Source organism: Vicia villosa, linkage group LG7 (assembly GCF_029867415.1).
Source record: "Vicia villosa cultivar HV-30 ecotype Madison, WI linkage group LG7, Vvil1.0, whole genome shotgun sequence".
Taxonomy (NCBI): domain Eukaryota; kingdom Viridiplantae; phylum Streptophyta; class Magnoliopsida; order Fabales; family Fabaceae; genus Vicia; species Vicia villosa.
The window spans coordinates 107,392,421-107,411,129 of record NC_081186.1 but is presented as its reverse complement, the minus strand read 5'-3'; the positions used below and the strand labels follow the sequence as shown (position 1 = coordinate 107,411,129).

Genomic DNA, 18,709 nt, shown 5'->3' with positions numbered 1-18,709 from the left:
TGGGGTTAAAAACATGGTCAAACAAACTATATTGAGAAAACTTCCATATTCAAGATGAAAGATCTTGGATTATTTGAAACTCTTTTGGGGATCAAAGTAATACGAAATAGTGGGAGTTATGAACTTAGTCAAACACACTTTGTTGAGAAAGTTATTGATAAGTTCAAATTGCCACGTTTCAAGAAACTGAATATTCAATTTGATCTTGGTGTCAAAATGATGATGGAAGAGTTGTGGCTATATTAGAATACGCAAGTGCAATTGGTTCTCTAATGTAATGTACTAAACCTGACATAGCATTTGCACTTAGTAAATGAGTAGATTTACTATAAATTCAAATGGTGAGCATTGGAAGGCCATCACAAGGATATTCAATTATCTTTTAAAGAAACCAAAATCTTGACCTCCATCATGGTAGCTATCCTATCATATTAGAATGATATACCAATATGAGTTGGATATCGAGTGTTGGAGATCATAAAATTACAATTGAGTGGATATTTACACTAGTTAGAGGTGAGATTTCTTGGAAGAGCAAGAAACAAACATGCATCACTCTTTTGACCATGGAGCCATGGTGTGTGGATCTCACTTCCACTATTCAAAGAAGTTAAATGGTTGAGGGACTTTCTGTCGGAAGTTCCATTGACTAAATACAGTGTTTCAAAGGTGTTAACACAATGTGTTAGTCAAGCCAATTTAGCAAGAGAATTCAGATAAGTGTAAAATAGAAAGTCTGGGCATTATGGCCTTAGACATTCGTGAGAAAATTGATTAAAGATGTAATCATTTACTCACATATATATGATCGATCTATAATTTGGGAAATTCATTTACTAAGCCACTGGCCAGAGACTTAGTAAAAACAACCTCGAGAGGTATGGGGTTGAAACTCCTTGAGTAAGAGTTCCGACAGCGGTGGCAACCCAATCTTACGTTAACAGAACATTAACCTTAAGATTTTCAATGGGTAACAACAAGTCGTTGATTTGGATAATTGTCGAACATTTTGTGATAATGTTGACCTTAAAATGAGGGTTGAGTTTTATTTTAAAACTCTTAATGAAATTCAATACCGAGGGTACGTGTCTCATGGAAAAGAACACAATATGAACTTCACCTATGTGAATTTCGAGATGGTGCCGTCTCAAAGTGAGAGTTGGAGTTTCTCTCATGAAAAATTCATGAAACAGGATAGCATATGGCCATAAATAAGTGCCAAGCGAGATATGTAGAGGAAGAACCTTTAAAGAGTGTGTGTAAGGTAACGCCGGTCTAATCACATGGATTAATGATTTAAAATTATTGCTACCTAATATTCCGATTAAACTTTGCGTTATTCTCACTAAGATTAAGTTTTAAATCGAAAGATACCTAACTGTATTAATACTCTTTATATCTTTATTTCTGGAATGAGTTTTTGTCATTATTAGAACAAGTGGGGGATTGTTAGAAATTATAAAATAATAATTACCATAGTGTGTTTTAATGTGAGAAAAATGGGAATAGATTTTTGGTTGTTGCATAAATTTGTTTTTGAATTCAAATTTACAACATTTCATGAAGGGGTGTCTTGTGTCATTATAGATGAACCATTACAATATATGGTGAAAATGTGTTGTTTCATCAAGAGTTGCAAACTTATGAAACAACACATGCAAGACCTATAAATACACATTTATGAATCTAAAATGAAACACAAAAAAATCATAAATCGTCTTTTAGACACTCTTCCTTGCATTCGAGTTTTTCGTCAGTCTTACGCAAACTCGACAAAAGGCTGAATTATCATGGGTACTCCTGCGTTCCAACTCTAAGACATATTGAGAGTGCTTGAAATACTTATAAGGAAAGTGATTTCGTTCACGATTTTAGCCTCAATTCATTCGATTTGAATTAATTTCTAACAGGGAGTTCAACTACAACTAAAAAATGTATAAGAAATAAATTATAGTAAAATAGACAAAGTGTGTAAAATAATTTGTTTGATAGGTTGGATGATGAAAATAATTTATACATGGTAGTATTTATAGAGGAAACTATCCTACATATCATGACAGTGTGACATACATAAAATGATGTTTTTTTTGACTAATTACGCGGTAGCGCATAGGTGTTCTCTTTATTTACTGTTATATGGTGTCTCATGTTTGACGTTTTTTTTTCTTTTGCTTCTCGGCATGTTTTGTTAACTCCACCCATGAATGTGTTGTTTTCTTAGCTCGTGGTTCTACAATCTTCACTCTTTTTAGTTAATGGCGTTATAAATACAAAATGTGTTCATAAAACTCAATTGTTTAATTTTACTATACTTTTGATTAAGTCTATAGTCTTGACGACAACGGTATACTTAATAAACTTGAATGTTTGATTATATTTGTATTCGTTTGCCCTTACTTTACTCGAAAACTTTCCGTTAATTCTAAAACTATCTATCTACTAATTTTGACTGCTATATTACTAATTTTTTTTAAATAAAACTAATTATATTTTTAATCTATAAAACACTTTATCATTTAAATTGACAATTTAAATTAATAGAGTAAATATGTCAAATCTGTTAACCACCACCATACACCATATCTTGAACAAGAAATCAACTGCTGAATAACCATTAACCACACCAATCAATCTTAAAAGCAAAACAAAAAATCAAAAAAATAAATAATAATATTATAATATCAATACAATTAATATCATGTAACAGTTTCAGTCAAAACTCAAGTCTCTATTCAATCAACATTCACCACAACACAAACACTATAGGTTTTTTTCTTCTTCTTGTCTTTTTGAACTGAAAAGTCACAGTTAGTTACTAATTTTCTTAAATAGTTAGTTATTACCACATTAATTACTCTATGTGACACAGTAACTAAAACTTGTTTTTATTTTTGTTTTTTACTTAAGTAAGAGACAGGTTGGAGAGAGAGAGAGAGAGAGAGAGAGAGAGAGAGAGAGAGAGAGGAGAGAGAAAGTTGAAGAAACAGATTTGAATTGAAAGATGAGTAAAGCAAAAACCATCTTTTTCATTGTGGGGTTTTCGTAAAACTCAATTTTATTTTAAAAAAATTAAAATTTGATAGAAAAAAAAAATGAAGAAATAGGTTCATTTGGTTTTGTTCCACAGTGAGAGACACAAAAAGGAAGAGAGAAAAGGAGAGGCAAATGCTGGTACCCTTTTCGTCTCTGAATCGGAGGATCGGTTAACGAAATCCAAGATCTCTTATCTTCATTGTTGCACTTTGCATTGGATCGTTCCATGTTTGAAAATGTTGAATTTTAGGGTTTGTTTTTTTTGTGTTGTTTCTAAGTTTGATTTTGCACTATGCATTTTGTTTTTGTTTAACTGTGATAATGCTTGGGATTCTGTCTGTTTTTGATGTTGTGGGTTTTGGGTTTTGATGGGTTGGTGTTGGATTTTGGGTTTCTGTGTGAAGTATGTGAGTTTACTAGTTTAGTCAAGTTTGGTCTTTTGCTGAATCAGATCTATTTTTGTTATGAATTCTTTGTGGGGTTTTTGGGTTTGTGTTTTGCAGCAATAAAGTTTGAATTTTGATGGGTTTTGAGTTGGGATCTATTGATGGAAGTTTGTGGGATTTATTGACCAGTTTTGTGCATCTGGGATTTTACTTGATTTTGTTTAGTTTTCAAGGTTTATAAGAATGTGGATTGTGTAAAGTAATGCCAATTTGGGAATGATAAACTGGTTACATTTGTTGGTCTGATATAGAATTTGGCGTAAAGTTTCTGTGTGGTTTTAGAGAATCTACATTCTGATTTTGGGATTTCTTGTGTGCAGTTTTGCTGATTATGATTGGTTCTGTACAGTAATGATTGTGAAACTTGAAATGATCTGAAGAGTGGTGCAGTGTTACTTTAAATAGATGAAAATGAGGTCTGACACTCTTCTTGACTATGCCGTGTTGCAGTTGTCTCCGAAGCGTTCAAGGTGTGGATATAATTCATTGGATTTTTATGATTATGTTTAGTTGTTTTTCTGTTGTTTAGAGTTTACGATCATGTTTCGTTGTTTTTCTTTATATTAAATTGGCAGATGTGAGTTGCTTGTTTCGAGTGATGGAATCACCGAAAAACTAGCGTCTGGATTAGTAAAGCCATACTTGAACCATTTAAAGGTTGCAGAAGAGCAAGCTGCACTTTCTGTGCAGTCAATCAGATTAGATATTGATAGACAGAGAAGTTCCGAGACGTGGTTTACGAAAGGAACATTTGAGAGGTGAAGGCCGTATTAGTTTTCATTAAATTTGCTTCATATGTATGTGGCGGTGGCGGGACTTTTGATTTACTTTCTGACTGGTTGGTGTTGATGATGCTCACAGGTTTGTACGGTATGTTGGCATGCCGGAAGTTTTGGAAATGGTGAACACCTTTGACGCAGAGATGTCCCAGTTGGAAGCAGCACGGAAAATATATTCTCAGGTAATAAAAGACTTATGAAAAAAAGAGGAAACTGGTGCAAACACTGAACAAAAGCAATGATTTAATTTTTTTTATATTGCTTAGAATTTGAATGTCTTATTTCAGGGGACCGGAGATCAGCGTATGGATTCACAAGGTATGTTTTTGTCTCAAATAAACACTGGACTGCATTCAATGTAGGCGTGGAGATCCATAGCATTTCTTTGATTATAGAAAAAAAATATATGAAAGTAACATATGAGACTATTATAAAGTTTTAGTTATTTTGATTGGGATGATATTTTGTCCAAATTTGAAAGTCTGATCAATATCAAAGTTCGTCAGTAAACTTTATGTTTTCATTTATTGTTTCTTTTTTGAGTATATCGCCAATGTATGTAGTTGATCATGAAATGGAATTATTATGATAAAATCTCCATGCCATAATGTTTAAAGTAATTAGGCCCTTTTGGAATGTTATGTTGTTTCTGTATTAGTTTAATTATTGTCTAATTTATACTCAATACCGTCTTTAGATGAAAGTTTATATCTGGATTTAGGATGGCAATGGGGCGCGGCGGCATTGTATAATATACCATATATATAAAACAGATTTTAATGATATTAGTCATCAGTCAATAGCGGCGCTATCCCGCTATAGCGGAGCGGAAACCGACTGCTTTGGGAAGAGCCTTAGCGATGCAGAACTCTATAGCGGCCGTTATAGGGTAAATAGTGGCAGCAGGGGCGGAGTAGTTCCCTGCCCTGAGCGGTTTCTGTCCCAATACCCTTTTCCTCTCTTAAAAACTAAAATAACCCCTTAAAATTAAAATGGTTTAAGGGAAATTTTGAGGTTTTCAATCATATTTGAGCTGAGACTCCACCCTATCCTTCATCGAGTATTCTGCACGTCTGTTGTAACAAAGAAAAATCACAAGTTCTTTCCTTATCTCTCTCTGCACTTCGTTCTTACCTCTACACTTCACATGTTTATAATTATTATTCATGTAATTTGTTCGAAAAATGATCAAGTTGTGGCCGTCCTGCTATACATATCCCGGTATTCCATTTTTAGGGTCAACCGCTCCAGGCTGCTATCCAGTGTTATCAAATAGCGGCGCAGCACCATGGCTGCTATGGAAGATATACATGGCGATTTTTGGGCTCGCCGTAATGGTAAATATCGGCCAATATTGCGGGTTTTTCTGCCATAATCTGCTATAACGGGGCCGCCAAGCAGTTGGTATGGCGGGATTTTGGCTCTCCGCCATGGACCGCCATCCGCCATCGACAACACTGCCGCTATCCGGGATTGACTACTCTTATCCCCTGCAATATATAAAATAATGAAATAAATAATTTATATCATCTAAAAGTGCAATATATCATATTTATATATTTAATAAAAATAATAATTTTCCATCCCTAATCTAGATGTATTGAAAATGAGGTAAGATAATTATAGCCAGAGAAGAAAGAAGCATCATACTAATTCTCAATGACACATGCTCTTATATTTGCATCCACAAAATTGGGCCGTGCATTCAATACTGACACCTTGAACAGAAATAGAAACAGAGAATGGAAGTCATGCTTGACCTAGGAAGCCCCTGAAATTTGATGCGGAGAAAAGAACGATAAAATGAAGAAACTTAGAAAAGTAAAGATGATTTAAGAACTTTATACGTAAACAATGTAACCAAAAATTTCATTGCTCTGTACCCTGTAGATTTATACTAGATGCAGTTGCTATCTGTTAAGTTATATTTATATACCGAGCTTGTTGGTATGCATGGCAATATGGAAGGGACTTCGAATTAGGCATGTTGATATGAGACTCTTGGTTTCATAAGTTTCAGTTTGATAAATAACACGGTGACAATATTTTGATGAATTTGCTCCAGGTGGGGAAGGAACAAGAGTCATCGCAGCGACAGACGCAACAAGGTAATATTTCTATCCATTTTCATTGTATCTAGGTGCACTACATCTTGCATTACATGTTTTCTTTTTCTGTGGTATATATATCCTCTACTGTGATTAGAGACTACATATCTAAAGATAAGAGACTCTCCTTTTGTTATCAGGATGATGAGAGGACTAAAAAGAGAAATAGAACTCAGAGTGATAGTAATGATATTGTGAGATATAAAATAATCACTAATCTAAAATTAAGAACAGATGTAATTATTTTAGAGAGAAAGTTGGATATTACCTCATCTGGAAAAGTCAAGAAAACCTTGCAGAAGATGATTTAGGAAAACGTGAAGAAAACCAATATAGGCCTTTTGTAAGAAAGGATTGATTATATATAGAAGATATCTTGATCAATCTATATAAGATAAGATGAATTGGTAAAGATTACACATCTTCATAAATGATTTTAATGCACAGGACCATTTCGACAACGAAAACTTAACAGTAAAAGACATTCCAATTAGTAGTAGTTGTAAGACTATGATCCTCTGAAACTGACATGTTTATTTACCGATAATGAACAATTTGCAGCTATGTTGTTGTTGATGTTTATTAATTGTTTTTGTTATTACCACTTGTACAGGAAGGAACTTCTAAGAGCTATTGATGTGAGACTGAATGCAGTTAGGCAGGACTTAACCACAGCATACGCCACTGCATCAGCATCTGGCTTTAATCCTCACACTGTCTCTCATCTCAAACATTTTGCACATCATTTTCGGTCCAATCGCTTGAAGTAATAACCCTACCAACCTTTTAAATTGCATTTTATAGTCATAAATTATGCAGCACTGACACCTCTGAAAAGCGTGTCCGTTTCCGTGTAGACACTTACACCGACACTCGTGATTACGATTAGTTTATTTAATTTTTTCAAATTATTGTCAGTGTCTGGATCGTGTTTCCGGATCGTGTTCGGGGTGTCTGTGCTAATAGGCCATAAAACACTCTAATCATTTTATTATTATAGAAAATATTCCTTTTATTTTTAAATGACTAATATACCCTTTTGTTGTTTTGTTTTTTTATTATAGAAAATAATCATTTTATTTTCAAATGACTAAGTTTTGTTTTTTTATTATAGAAAAATAATCATTTTATTTTCAAATTACTAATATACCCTTGTGTTGTTTTGTTATTTTATTATTATAGAAAATAATCATTTTTATTTTCAAATTACTAATATACCCTTGTTTATGGATTTATAGTGAAGCGTGTACGAGGTATATGTTTGTGTACGAAAGAAGACCGGACCTAATCAACCAACATGAACTGCCACGTGGCGATGAGAGGGACCTTCGTTCATCGGTTAACTCTGACATGTCTATTGATAACGACGACGATCAGGCCCAGGCCCAAGCCCAAGCCCAAAATGAGGCCCAAGAACAAAACAAGACTTCCACGTGGCAACTTCCCAAGGCCTTTACAACTTCCACATCGCTAAGACGTAACAACGACACCAACAGCAACTTAGTAATAACAAACAACCAGAAAGACGAAGCGAAAGACAACAACAACAACGACAGCAACAATAAGGAAGAAACCGAGTCGTCATCGCCGGCTCCGTCTCCGACTCAGTTACCGTCGTCTCCAACACCGGCTCCCTCGGGACGGCGGCTCAGTGTTCAAGACCGAATCAACATGTTTGAGAAGAAACAGAAAGAGAATACCGGAAAACCGGTGGAGCTTCGGAGAATGTCCTCCGACATTTTGCGACGGTGGAGTGGAAGCAGTGACATGAGCATTGACGTCAGCATGGAGAAAAAACTTTCGTCTTCAATAGAGAATAAGTCTATTGCTACAACCTCAATAGATAACACCAACAACAACAATAATCATAATAATGATAATGATAATGATAATAATAATATTAATTCAGACAAGGTTGTGAAAATTGATGAAGGGTCTTCTCAGGAGAGTTGTAAAGTTTCGGTTTTTGATGAAGAGAGGAGTGGAGGAGGAGTAGGGTTCAAGGAACAAGTGGGTGTTTCTGGGACGCAATTGAAAGGTTCATCGGATAGGTACGAGGTTACTGTTGATGATAATAAAGATGTTGATGATGATGTTAAGTTTCATGGTGGTTTGAAAAGTAATGTGGTTCCCACGTCAGTTAGTAGGGTCCAGCGTAGTCATTCTCGGTCTCTTTCAGCTCAGTTTGAAGGTGGTGGTGGTGGTGTTGGACACAAATCAAAGGAACCTTCTACTTCTTCTCATTCTTCTTCTGTTGTTTTAAATGGTGTTTCTCAATCTTCTCAATCTACTACTCAGCCTCAGTTTGGGGATTTAAAGAATCAGGTTAAGGAAGAGGATTCTCAAGTCATGAAAACTAAGTATCAGAAGCCTATACCCTCTAATTCGGAACAAACCGGGATGTTGCGGAGTAAAAGGGATGAAATTCGGCGTGCAAATGATAATGAAGGTACCAAAATGAGCCATCCTGGTAAAAGGAATGTTATGGAGAGTCAGGATAATGCCCGTGTAACCGCGGTGCCTTTAGAGCAGACTCAGAGAGTAAGGCAGTCTAAAGGTAATCAGGAGATGCATGATGAGCTGAAACTGAAGGCAGATGAGCTTGAAAAACTTTTTGCTGAGCATAAACTGAGGGTTCCTGGAGACCAATCTGGTACTGCACGGAGAATCGAGCCTGCTGATGCACGTGTTGTTGAACAGGCTGTTAACTCGCAGTCTAGAAGACCTGCAGCGGGGGATTCAACTCCTCAGCCGGTTTCTAGAAGCAGTGTGCCTGAACCAGCTACGAGCTCTGGTGTTAAGTCACTTACAAGGACGGTGGATAGTCAGAATTATGGCGACGAGTCTAGAGGAAAGTTTTATGAAAAATACATGAAAAAGAGGAATGCTAAACTTCAGGAGGATTGGAGTGTGAACAGATCAGAGAAGGAAGCTCGGATGAGGGCCATGCAGGAGAGTCTTGACCGGAGTAAGGCTGAGATGATAGCCAAGTTTTCAGGGTCTATAAGCAGGCAAAATTCAGCAGGAGGTTCTCAACGCGCCGAGAGATTTGGACACAACAAAACAAGTATTAAGAGAGAACAGGTGACCGTTTCTTGCTTTGTTGTTTTTGCTGCTATATTTAAATCTTCTACAAATTCAAGTTTATTTTGACATTTAAAGCTTAAAGTCAATTATATTTCTAATTTAAATCCCTTATTTTTCAACAGCATCCTATAGATTCCTTTCAGAATGAAGAGGATGAAGATCTTTCTGAATTTTCGGAAGAAAAGATATATGGTGCTTCAAAGCAAAGTAGGAAAAATTTTCCTAACAGGAATGTGTCTTCTTCAGGCACACCTCGCACAACAGCAGTGTCAGTGTCACGTGCATCGGGAAGACGGAAAGACAATCCTCTTGCTCAGTCTGTTCCAAACTTCTCTGATTTAAGAAAAGAAAATACAAAGCCTTCTTCTGGAGTCAGTAAACCAACCCGCTCTCAGATGAGAAACTTCCCTCGAAGCAAAAGCACTAATGAAGATGAGCAAGGTATCAAGGAAGAGAAGCTAAGACAAAGTCTATCTTTACGGAAGAGCTCGGCAAACCCTGCAGAGTTTAAGGATTTGTCCTCTTTGAACTCAGATGGGATTGTTTTGACTCCATTGAAATTTGATTTGGATGAGTCTGATGTGGGCCCTTATGATCAATCATCCAGGTCTTTCCTTAAAAAGGGTAGTACCGCAGGCCATGGTTTTGGAGGCAGTGCTATGAGGATGAAAGCTTCAATGACATCTGATACTGAGAAAAATAAAGAATTTAGTGACCTAGAATTTGATATGGAAGATTCATTCCATTCGGCCATAGAAGAAAATGATGAAACTGGAAGTGTGGCTATTGAAGATAGTGCTTATAATAATAACGGGAAGATTAGTCCAAGCCAGGAATCTGGTAATTCTGGGTCTGAAATTGGTGATTCTACAAGGTCTCTTGCTCAAGTAGACCCTATTTTAGGGGGTGAAATGCCTAATGCATATCAGTCAACTTTCAATGGTGTAGGATCGCTGCAGGACTCTCCAGTTGAAAGTCCTGTATCCTGGAACTCACGTGCGCCTCATCCTTTTTCTTACACGCACGAGTCTTCTGACATTGATGCTTCTATAGATTCTCCAATTGGAAGCCCTGCTTGGAATTCTCGTTCCCTTATCCAGGGTGAAAATGACGCTGCTCGAATGAGAAAAAAATGGGGTAGTGCTCAAAAACCTTATCTTGCTAATTCGTCCCAAAATCAACCCCGCAAAGATGTCACGAAAGGCTTTAAGCGATTACTTAAGTTTGGGAGAAAAACTCGCGGGACAGAGACTTTGGCTGATTGGATCTCTGCTACAACTTCTGAAGGAGATGATGATATGGAAGATGGCCGAGATCTAGCCAACCGGTCATCAGAAGATTTGAGGAAATCGAGAATGGGATTCTCTCACGGTCATCCTTCTGATGACAGCTTCAATGAAAGTGAGCTGTTCAACGAACAGGGTAACCTATTATTTACTCAAATTCTTCTCATTGATCAACATGCTTGATTACATCTTGTTCATTTTGGCAATGCATGTTCATGTCTAGATACTATAATTTTTCACTTTTTGTTTATTTTGCTTAATGAATAAAATATGAATAAGTTTGTAATTGATAATCTGATTCTCAATTCTGGCAGTTCAATCCTTACAAAGCTCTATCCCCGCACCTCCGGCCCATTTTAAACTGAGGGATGATCATATATCAGGAAGTTCATTAAAAGGTGATGCCTATGTAATTTGTTTCAGATTTAGTATCGTTCACGCAACAACATAAAATTTACACATTAATCTCCATTTTGTGCAGCTCCGAAATCATTCTTTTCTCTCCCGACTTTCCGAAGCAAGGGAAGTGACTCAAAACCTAGATGATATTTCTCTCTGAGTTGGGTTTGGCAAGTGATTTGAGTCATCTTCAATGGTATTGTGTAAAGGAAAAAGCATAAAAAAATTATGATACATAAAAGAGAGAGGTAGGCATGATACAGTGCATCTATATGGATATATAATATGGAGTAATGTACATTTTCTTTGATTCATGAGTTTTTTTTTTTACCTTTGATTTAGTTAGTCATGGTTGTGTTTAAATATGCTGCATACTAGTGCAGTGTCTTTGTAATTTTGGCAGTAGTGAAATTCTTTTTATGCGTTTTTACTTCGATTTACCTGTGTGATGATGATGTATATCAGAGTTGAACTCTTGGTAGTCAGTATAGTCAGAATTAAGAGTAATGTGATTGCGGAGTATAATATTAGCTTTTTGAAAAAGATTATTTCCCTCCATGAACAGCCAAATAAGAAACATTGAAATTCTGTACTGAAGAATCCATAACTGTACTTTTGGATGTATAGACACAGCTATGAATGTTTAGTTTCATGATATATTCAAGGTTAAACGGAAATGCATTTTGGTACCTAAGAAACAGTTTGTGCCAATGTAAAATTATATACCTTTCATTATAGTTATGTGACATTCAAAGCTTATACTGATACAATTGATCTTCATAAAGAAAGATGAATATATAGTTTCTATGTTAATAGCACTCAAGTACATCAATGCTTTTGGTCTCTTATGAACAACATAAGAGACTCAAGGACATGATAATAAGATTCGTTCAAAAATGAACAAACAATTGTACAATCCAACGTTAGCTGTCACAATATCCATTTGATATCTCCTATGAAGCGATTTTATCAATTAGCAACAAATTGGATTAAACATATCGATAGTCCTGGTACTGCATTTATGTCTTGTATGGTTACTAGGTTAGTATTTGTTTGTTTCTTCTTCTCCTTTTCCTCCTCAAATATTCCTTTTCAAACTACTTGGTCAAGTTTTTCACTTTTTAATTATTTATGACACACCATAATAAGGAATGGCAACAACAAAATACATGCAAAATAAGTATATCCTGTTCTGATAAGAGGAAATAAAGTTTGATTTAAGACATACTAATAAATAACTACGTAACATAAGTCACTTCAAAAGTTCAATACCAACATTTTCCTCTAAATAAAGAGTCTTCAAAAACTAATTAACTATGCTTAATGCTTATGCTGCCGGCCATATGGCAATATATGCCGTCCTAGTACAACAATATCTGCATAAATATATTATACAAACTTTTCTTCAAATTAGACCAATCTCTTAGTACACTAATCACAAAGTTGAACATTTCATCACTTTCTCCACAACTTATTATTAAAAAAAACCAAACACTGGCAGCTAGGTAACTAGCTAGCCATGGCTGATTCTTCCTTTGAGATAGACACCAATCAGAGAAGACACTATCCAACTCCTGTGAGTTATCAGAGTGTATCTGGCTCTAGCTCCTTCATACATTCCACTTCTCGGAGCCATGCGACTCCGAGAACGAGAAGAACTCGCCGCAATAAAATTCCATCCACACCCTTTGCCTCAGACGACGATCGTTCATGGCAAAGTGAAGTTTCGTGGAAGTTTGAACCAACTGGGTTGCGTGAACATAGTACGAATTTCGGTTCTGTTCTTAGTCCATGGCCAACCAACTCCGCCTCTGATTGTAGCCGTGTGTTTCGCCAATCGGCTAATGACTATTACCTTGCGAGAATAGGTGGTTTTCGTGGCCATACAAACTCAACAAATGAACATTCTTCGTATGGAAGAGTTGAACTTAGGAGCCATGTTGCTAAGGACAATAATGATCATAGCTATTTCGATCAATATAGTGGATTCTCCAAATTGGGAATCATCAAAGAAGGAGTTAGTAGCGGAAATCGTAATATTAAACATAAGACTAGTCCATTAGCTGAGGAAGACGAGCTCAGCGGGATCGATTATAGTATATCAGATGAACATGTTAAACGTGATCGTGATCATGGTCATGCAGTACCACCATACGGTAGCAAATCTCCGAGTCAAATTTACGGTGGTGGTGGTGGTTATAGTCATTATGAGAGTAAAATGGTATCAGGATATGGTGATGAAGGTGATGAGGATATGGATGATGAGGATGATGATGCTGCAGGTTCTCCAAAGAATGTTGGGCTGTTTAGCTTGTTTAGATATACAAGAAATTGGGATTGGTTACTTGTGTTTATCGGCTGCGTAGGTGCTCTTATAAACGGTGGATCACTTCCTTGGTATTCTTATCTTTTTGGAAACTTGGTTAACAAGCTTTCAAGAGAAGCGAAAAATGACAAAGGTCAATTGATGAAGGATGTAGAGCAGGTATACTAATTCTCCTTTATCTAGATTGCGCGATTGGAGACTTGAGTTTCCTCTCCATTCACGCAATCGTAGATTGCTGATATGGAACATCATATTAAGATCAGACAATTCATATTTTAAAATTGTGTTTTGTTCTTGACTTACCAAAGTTGGAACATGAAATGTCTGATTTTGATTTGACAGTTCTGATAGCGTGACTACGTCAAATTTGGAACGTTCGATTTTTAATCAAACGGTCTAAATTCCATGACCATGTCAGATGCGTGATTTGGAGTAAGTTTTCATTGTCTTACTCTTATTGTGATTTTCAGATATGTGTATTTATGACTGGCTTAGCTGCAGTTGTGGTAGTTGGAGCTTATATGGGTAAGGAGATTAAATCATCGAGTCACTAATTAATCATATTTGTCTAGAACACATGATCTATCAACAATGATTTTTTCGATGACTAAAACTCGCAGAGATTACATGTTGGAGACTAGTGGGGGAGAGATCAGCTCAAAGAATAAGAACCGAGTATCTAAGAGCAATTCTTCGACAGGACATAAGTTTTTTTGATACGGAGCTTAATACCGGTGATATCATGCATGGAATCGCTAGTGATGTTGCACAAATTCAAGAAGTTATGGGAGAGAAGGTTAATTAACTCTAGTTAATATTTTTCTGCTACGAAAAACTTTATAGTTACTTAACATTCTTAACAAGTTATTTGATCCGAATGCAGATGGCTCACTTCATTCATCATATATTTACATTCATATGTGGATATGCGGTTGGATTTAAAAGATCATGGAAAGTATCGTTGGTTGTATTCTCGGTCACACCATTAACAATGTTATGTGGTATGACTTATAAAGCACTTTATGGTGGTCTAACCGCAAAGGAAGAAGTAAGATCAAAACACATTATCTCATTATTTTTGATACACCATCAGTGTATATCGGCTAAATCCTTACGTATGTTACGTCTTAATTAGTTAATATATATTTTTTGTATGAAGGCTTCTTATAGGAAAGCTGGAAGCATTGCGGAGCAGACCATAAGTTCAATCAGGACAGTGTTTTCTTTTGTTGCTGAAAGCCAATTGGGAGAAAAGTATTCTGAGTTACTTGAAAAATCAGCTCCAATTGGTGCTAGAATTGGTTTTGCTAAAGGTGCAGGAATGGGAATTATCTACTTAGTAACATATTCAACTTGGGCTTTGGCTTTTTGGTATGGTTCTATCTTGATTTCCAAGGGTGAACTTGATGGTGGTTCTGCTATTGCTTGCTTCTTTGGTGTCAATGTTGGTGGAAGGTGAGTTTTTTCGTCTCTCTAACTTTGTTTATAACGTTCGAGTCAACTGTTTTCTCATGTCATTTATTTGTTGATTGACAGAGGCTTGGCATTGGCACTTTCATATTTTGCGCAATTTGCACAAGGAACTGTTGCAGCAAGCCGCGTGTTCTATATTATAGATCGAATTCCCGAGATTGATCCGTATAATTCTGAGGGTAGGAAGCTTTCATCTGCTCGCGGAAGGATTGAGTTAAAGAATGTTAGTTTTGCGTATCCATCTCGTCCGGATTCACTTATACTTAATTCCATTAATCTGGTGTTTCCGTCTTCGAAAACTTTGGCATTGGTTGGTGCAAGTGGAGGTGGAAAATCGACTATCTTTGCTCTCATAGAAAGGTTTTATGACCCTATAGAAGGGATTGTTACCTTGGATGGTCATGATTTGAGGACACTGCAAGTAAAGTGGTTAAGGGATCAAATTGGGATGGTTGGTCAAGAACCGATTCTGTTCGCTACATCTATACTCGAAAATGTGATGATGGGGAAAGATAATGCCACCAAGGAAGAAGCAATTTCTGCTTGTATTGCTGCGGATGCTCACAAATTCATCTCTAGCTTGCCATTACGTTATGACACTCAGGTTCGGTAACCAATCACAAAAGTCTTTCTCCATTTGTACAAAGCAGTGCTATAGCATTGCTATAACCGCTATTTAACATCGTTTGTACTAAATAGCATCTTGCAGAACAATAGCAATTTGTTCAAATTCTGACGATAGAAAGTATCATATTCTTTTGTAGGTTGGTGATAGAGGCACAAAACTTTCAGGAGGTCAAAAGCAAAGAATTGCATTGGCTAGAGCAATGATAAAAAATCCTAAAATTCTTCTTTTAGATGAACCGACTAGTGCTCTTGATGCTGAGTCGGAGGCTGCGGTTCAAAGGGCCATTGACAAGATTTCTGCAGGAAGAACAACCATTGTCATTGCTCATAGGATAGCTACAGTGAAGAATGCTGATGCCATTGTAGTTCTTGAATATGGTTCTGTAACTGAGATCGGCGACCATCGCCAGCTTATGGCGAAATCCGGAACCTACTACAACCTTGTTAAACTTGCAACTGAATCCATTTCAAAGCCTCTTCCTGTAGAAAATGGCATGCAAAAAACCAATGATTTATTGTCCAACAATAACAAATATGCTTCTGATATAGCGAAATCAAGTTATCTAGTCGATATCTCGAGGTCTAAGCACATGGATTCAATGCAGGATGAGAGTCAAGAAGATATTGAAGACAAACAAGATAAAAAGCTAAGAGAATACAAACTTTCTGAGGTATGGAAATTGCAAAAGCCAGAGTTTATGATGCTATCTTCAGGCCTTGTTATGGGAATGTTTGCAGGCGCTTTTCTTTCCCTTTTTCCATTGATTTTAGGCATATCCCTTGGAGTATATTTTGGAAATGATACTTCAAAAATGAAAAGAGATGTAGGGTACCTTTGTCTAGTACTTGTCGGACTCGGATTCGGTTGCATTCTTTCCATGACAGGACAACAAGGTTTATGTGGTTGGGCAGGTTCAAAACTAACACTTAGGGTTAGAAACCTTTTGTTTAAATCAATACTAAAACAAGAACCTGGATGGTTTGATTTTGATGAAAACTCGACCGGTGTATTGGTATCAAGACTCTCGATAGACGCGGTTAGTTTCCGTTCGGTACTCGGTGACAGATTCTCAGTACTTCTTATGGGATTGAGTTCAGCTGCTGTTGGACTTGGCGTGTCCTTCGCCTTTAACGTGAAACTAACCCTTGTTGCAGCTGCTGTAACTCCTTTGACCCTTGGTGCAAGTTACATAAACTTGATCATAAACATTGGTCCGAAAATCGATAACAACTCGTATGCAAGAGCTAGCAATATTGCTTCCGGTGCAGTTTCGAATATAAGGACAGTTGCTACATTTTCTGCACAGGAACAGATAGTTAAATCCTTTGACAATGCCTTATCAGAACCAAGGAAAAAATCATTAAAAAGTTCACAACTTCAAGGTCTTGTTTTTGGACTCTTTCAAGGTGCTATGTATGCATCATACACCTTAACTCTTTGGTTCGGTGCGTACCTTGTAAAACACGACGAAGGAAAATTTGAAGATGTTTATAAGATTTTTCTCATTCTTGTTTTGAGTTCGTTTTCCGTTGGACAACTAGCTGGTTTAGCACCTGATACTTCAATGGCCGCTACATCAATTCCTGCGGTTCAAGATGTTATAAACAGAAAACCATTGATAGGAAGTGATGGAAGAAAAACTAGAAAAGTTGATAAATCAAAGAGCTTCAAAATCGAATTCAAAATGGTTACATTTGCATATCCATCAAGGCCTGAGATAACTGTGTTGAGGGATTTCTGTTTGAAGATTAAAGGCGGAAGTACCGTGGCATTAGTCGGACCAAGTGGATCAGGAAAATCAACCGTTGTGTGGATGACACAACGGTTTTATGATCCTGACCAAGGGAAGGTTATGATGAGTGGCGTCGATTTAAGGGAGATTGATGTAAAGTGGTTGAGGAGACAAATCGGTTTGGTTGGCCAAGAACCTGCGCTGTTCGCCGGGAGTATAAGGGAAAATATTGCATTTGGTGACCAAAAGGCCTCATGGGCTGAAATTGAAGCTGCTGCAATGGAAGCTTACATTCACAAGTTTATCAGTGGACTTCCTCAGGGTTATGAAACTCAGGTATGTAGCACTGACACTTCAGATTAAACGCATACTCAGTGTACGATACATGTTAGAGTCTGGCACCGACATTTCATTTTTACATGTTACATTCAATCACCGCAATATTTCCAAACTGTTACTAGTTATTGATATCTACATATCAGTGTCGTGTCTGGTGTCTGTGTCAGTGCTTCATAGAGAAAATCAACGCAGCCACATAGTATATATAATGTTCTCTATATATATTATAGGTTGGTGAGAGTGGAGTCCAATTATCAGGTGGACAAAAACAAAGAATAGCTATAGCAAGGGCAATATTGAAGAAATCAAAGGTTCTTCTACTTGATGAAGCAAGCAGTGCATTGGACTTGGAATCAGAAAAACACATCCAAGAAGCACTTAAGAATGTTTCCAAAGAGGCAACAACAATAATCGTTGCTCACCGTCTTTCCACGATCAGAGAAGCCGATAAAATCGCAGTAATGAGAAATGGTGAAGTTGTTGAGTATGGCAGCCATGACACTCTTATTTCTTCACTTCAAAATGGTTTGTATGCTAGCCTTGTTAGAGCTGAGACTGAAGCCAATGCATTTGCTTGATCCTTAACAAAATCTGAGCATGTAATGTTATAGTGAATATAGTAGTAGTTCTTATGTGTGACATAATATAAATGATCCATTGGCCAAAATGAATTGGATTAAGATAGAAAATTTTCACTGTTTGAATGTGTGGATTATACAATATTTAATCATACAAGTGAAGTTTTTTCAATATAAAATAATCTAAGATTGTAAAGCACGTGCCCTGCTTCTCCAGCGTGAGTGGTTCTAACCGAAATTTTAATACATGCAACCTCAACAATGCAATTAGAAGAACTTACCTTGTAACCGACATTTGAAATGTATAACTATAATCTCGATATTATTTTTGGTATAGGAGAAAAAATCCATGATGGAGAGCTAGAGCACATGCTCGTAATTTTGATAAATCAAGCATGTGCCCTGCTTCTCCAGCGTGGTTCAACCTCCTTCGTTGTTTCGCAGTGGCCAACATATCGTTAAATCACTCATATTGTTTCATTTGACTTATAGCAT

General features: G+C 36.7%; 2 protein-coding genes across 3 annotated transcripts; both read left to right on the top strand.

Annotated features, from left to right (window-relative positions):
* Positions 1-3,006: 3,006 nt before the first annotated feature.
* Positions 3,007-11,795, top strand: LOC131616453 (uncharacterized). Of its 2 annotated transcripts, none has more exons than XM_058887781.1 (11): positions 3,007-3,202; positions 3,800-3,949; positions 4,055-4,237; positions 4,341-4,440; positions 4,546-4,576; positions 6,324-6,366; positions 6,980-7,132; positions 7,605-9,450; positions 9,576-10,875; positions 11,054-11,137; positions 11,221-11,795. In XM_058887781.1, the coding sequence occupies exons 2-11, from the start codon at positions 3,885-3,887 to the stop codon at positions 11,283-11,285; spliced, it is 3,870 nt and encodes a 1,289-aa protein (XP_058743764.1). In that variant the 5' UTR covers positions 3,007-3,202; positions 3,800-3,884; the 3' UTR covers positions 11,286-11,795. The 2 variants fall into 2 exon arrangements, with proteins under 2 accessions (XP_058743764.1, XP_058743763.1); XM_058887780.1 differs by having other exon boundaries at positions 3,007-3,284.
* A 780-nt stretch (positions 11,796-12,575) lies between these two features.
* Positions 12,576-18,293, top strand: LOC131618212 (ABC transporter B family member 19-like). Its single transcript, XM_058889478.1, has 8 exons — positions 12,576-13,623; positions 13,935-13,989; positions 14,085-14,260; positions 14,348-14,512; positions 14,624-14,919; positions 15,001-15,541; positions 15,702-17,633; positions 17,867-18,293. The coding sequence occupies exons 1-8, from the start codon at positions 12,658-12,660 to the stop codon at positions 18,212-18,214; spliced, it is 4,479 nt and encodes a 1,492-aa protein (XP_058745461.1). The 5' UTR covers positions 12,576-12,657; the 3' UTR covers positions 18,215-18,293.
* Positions 18,294-18,709: the final 416 nt, after the last annotated feature.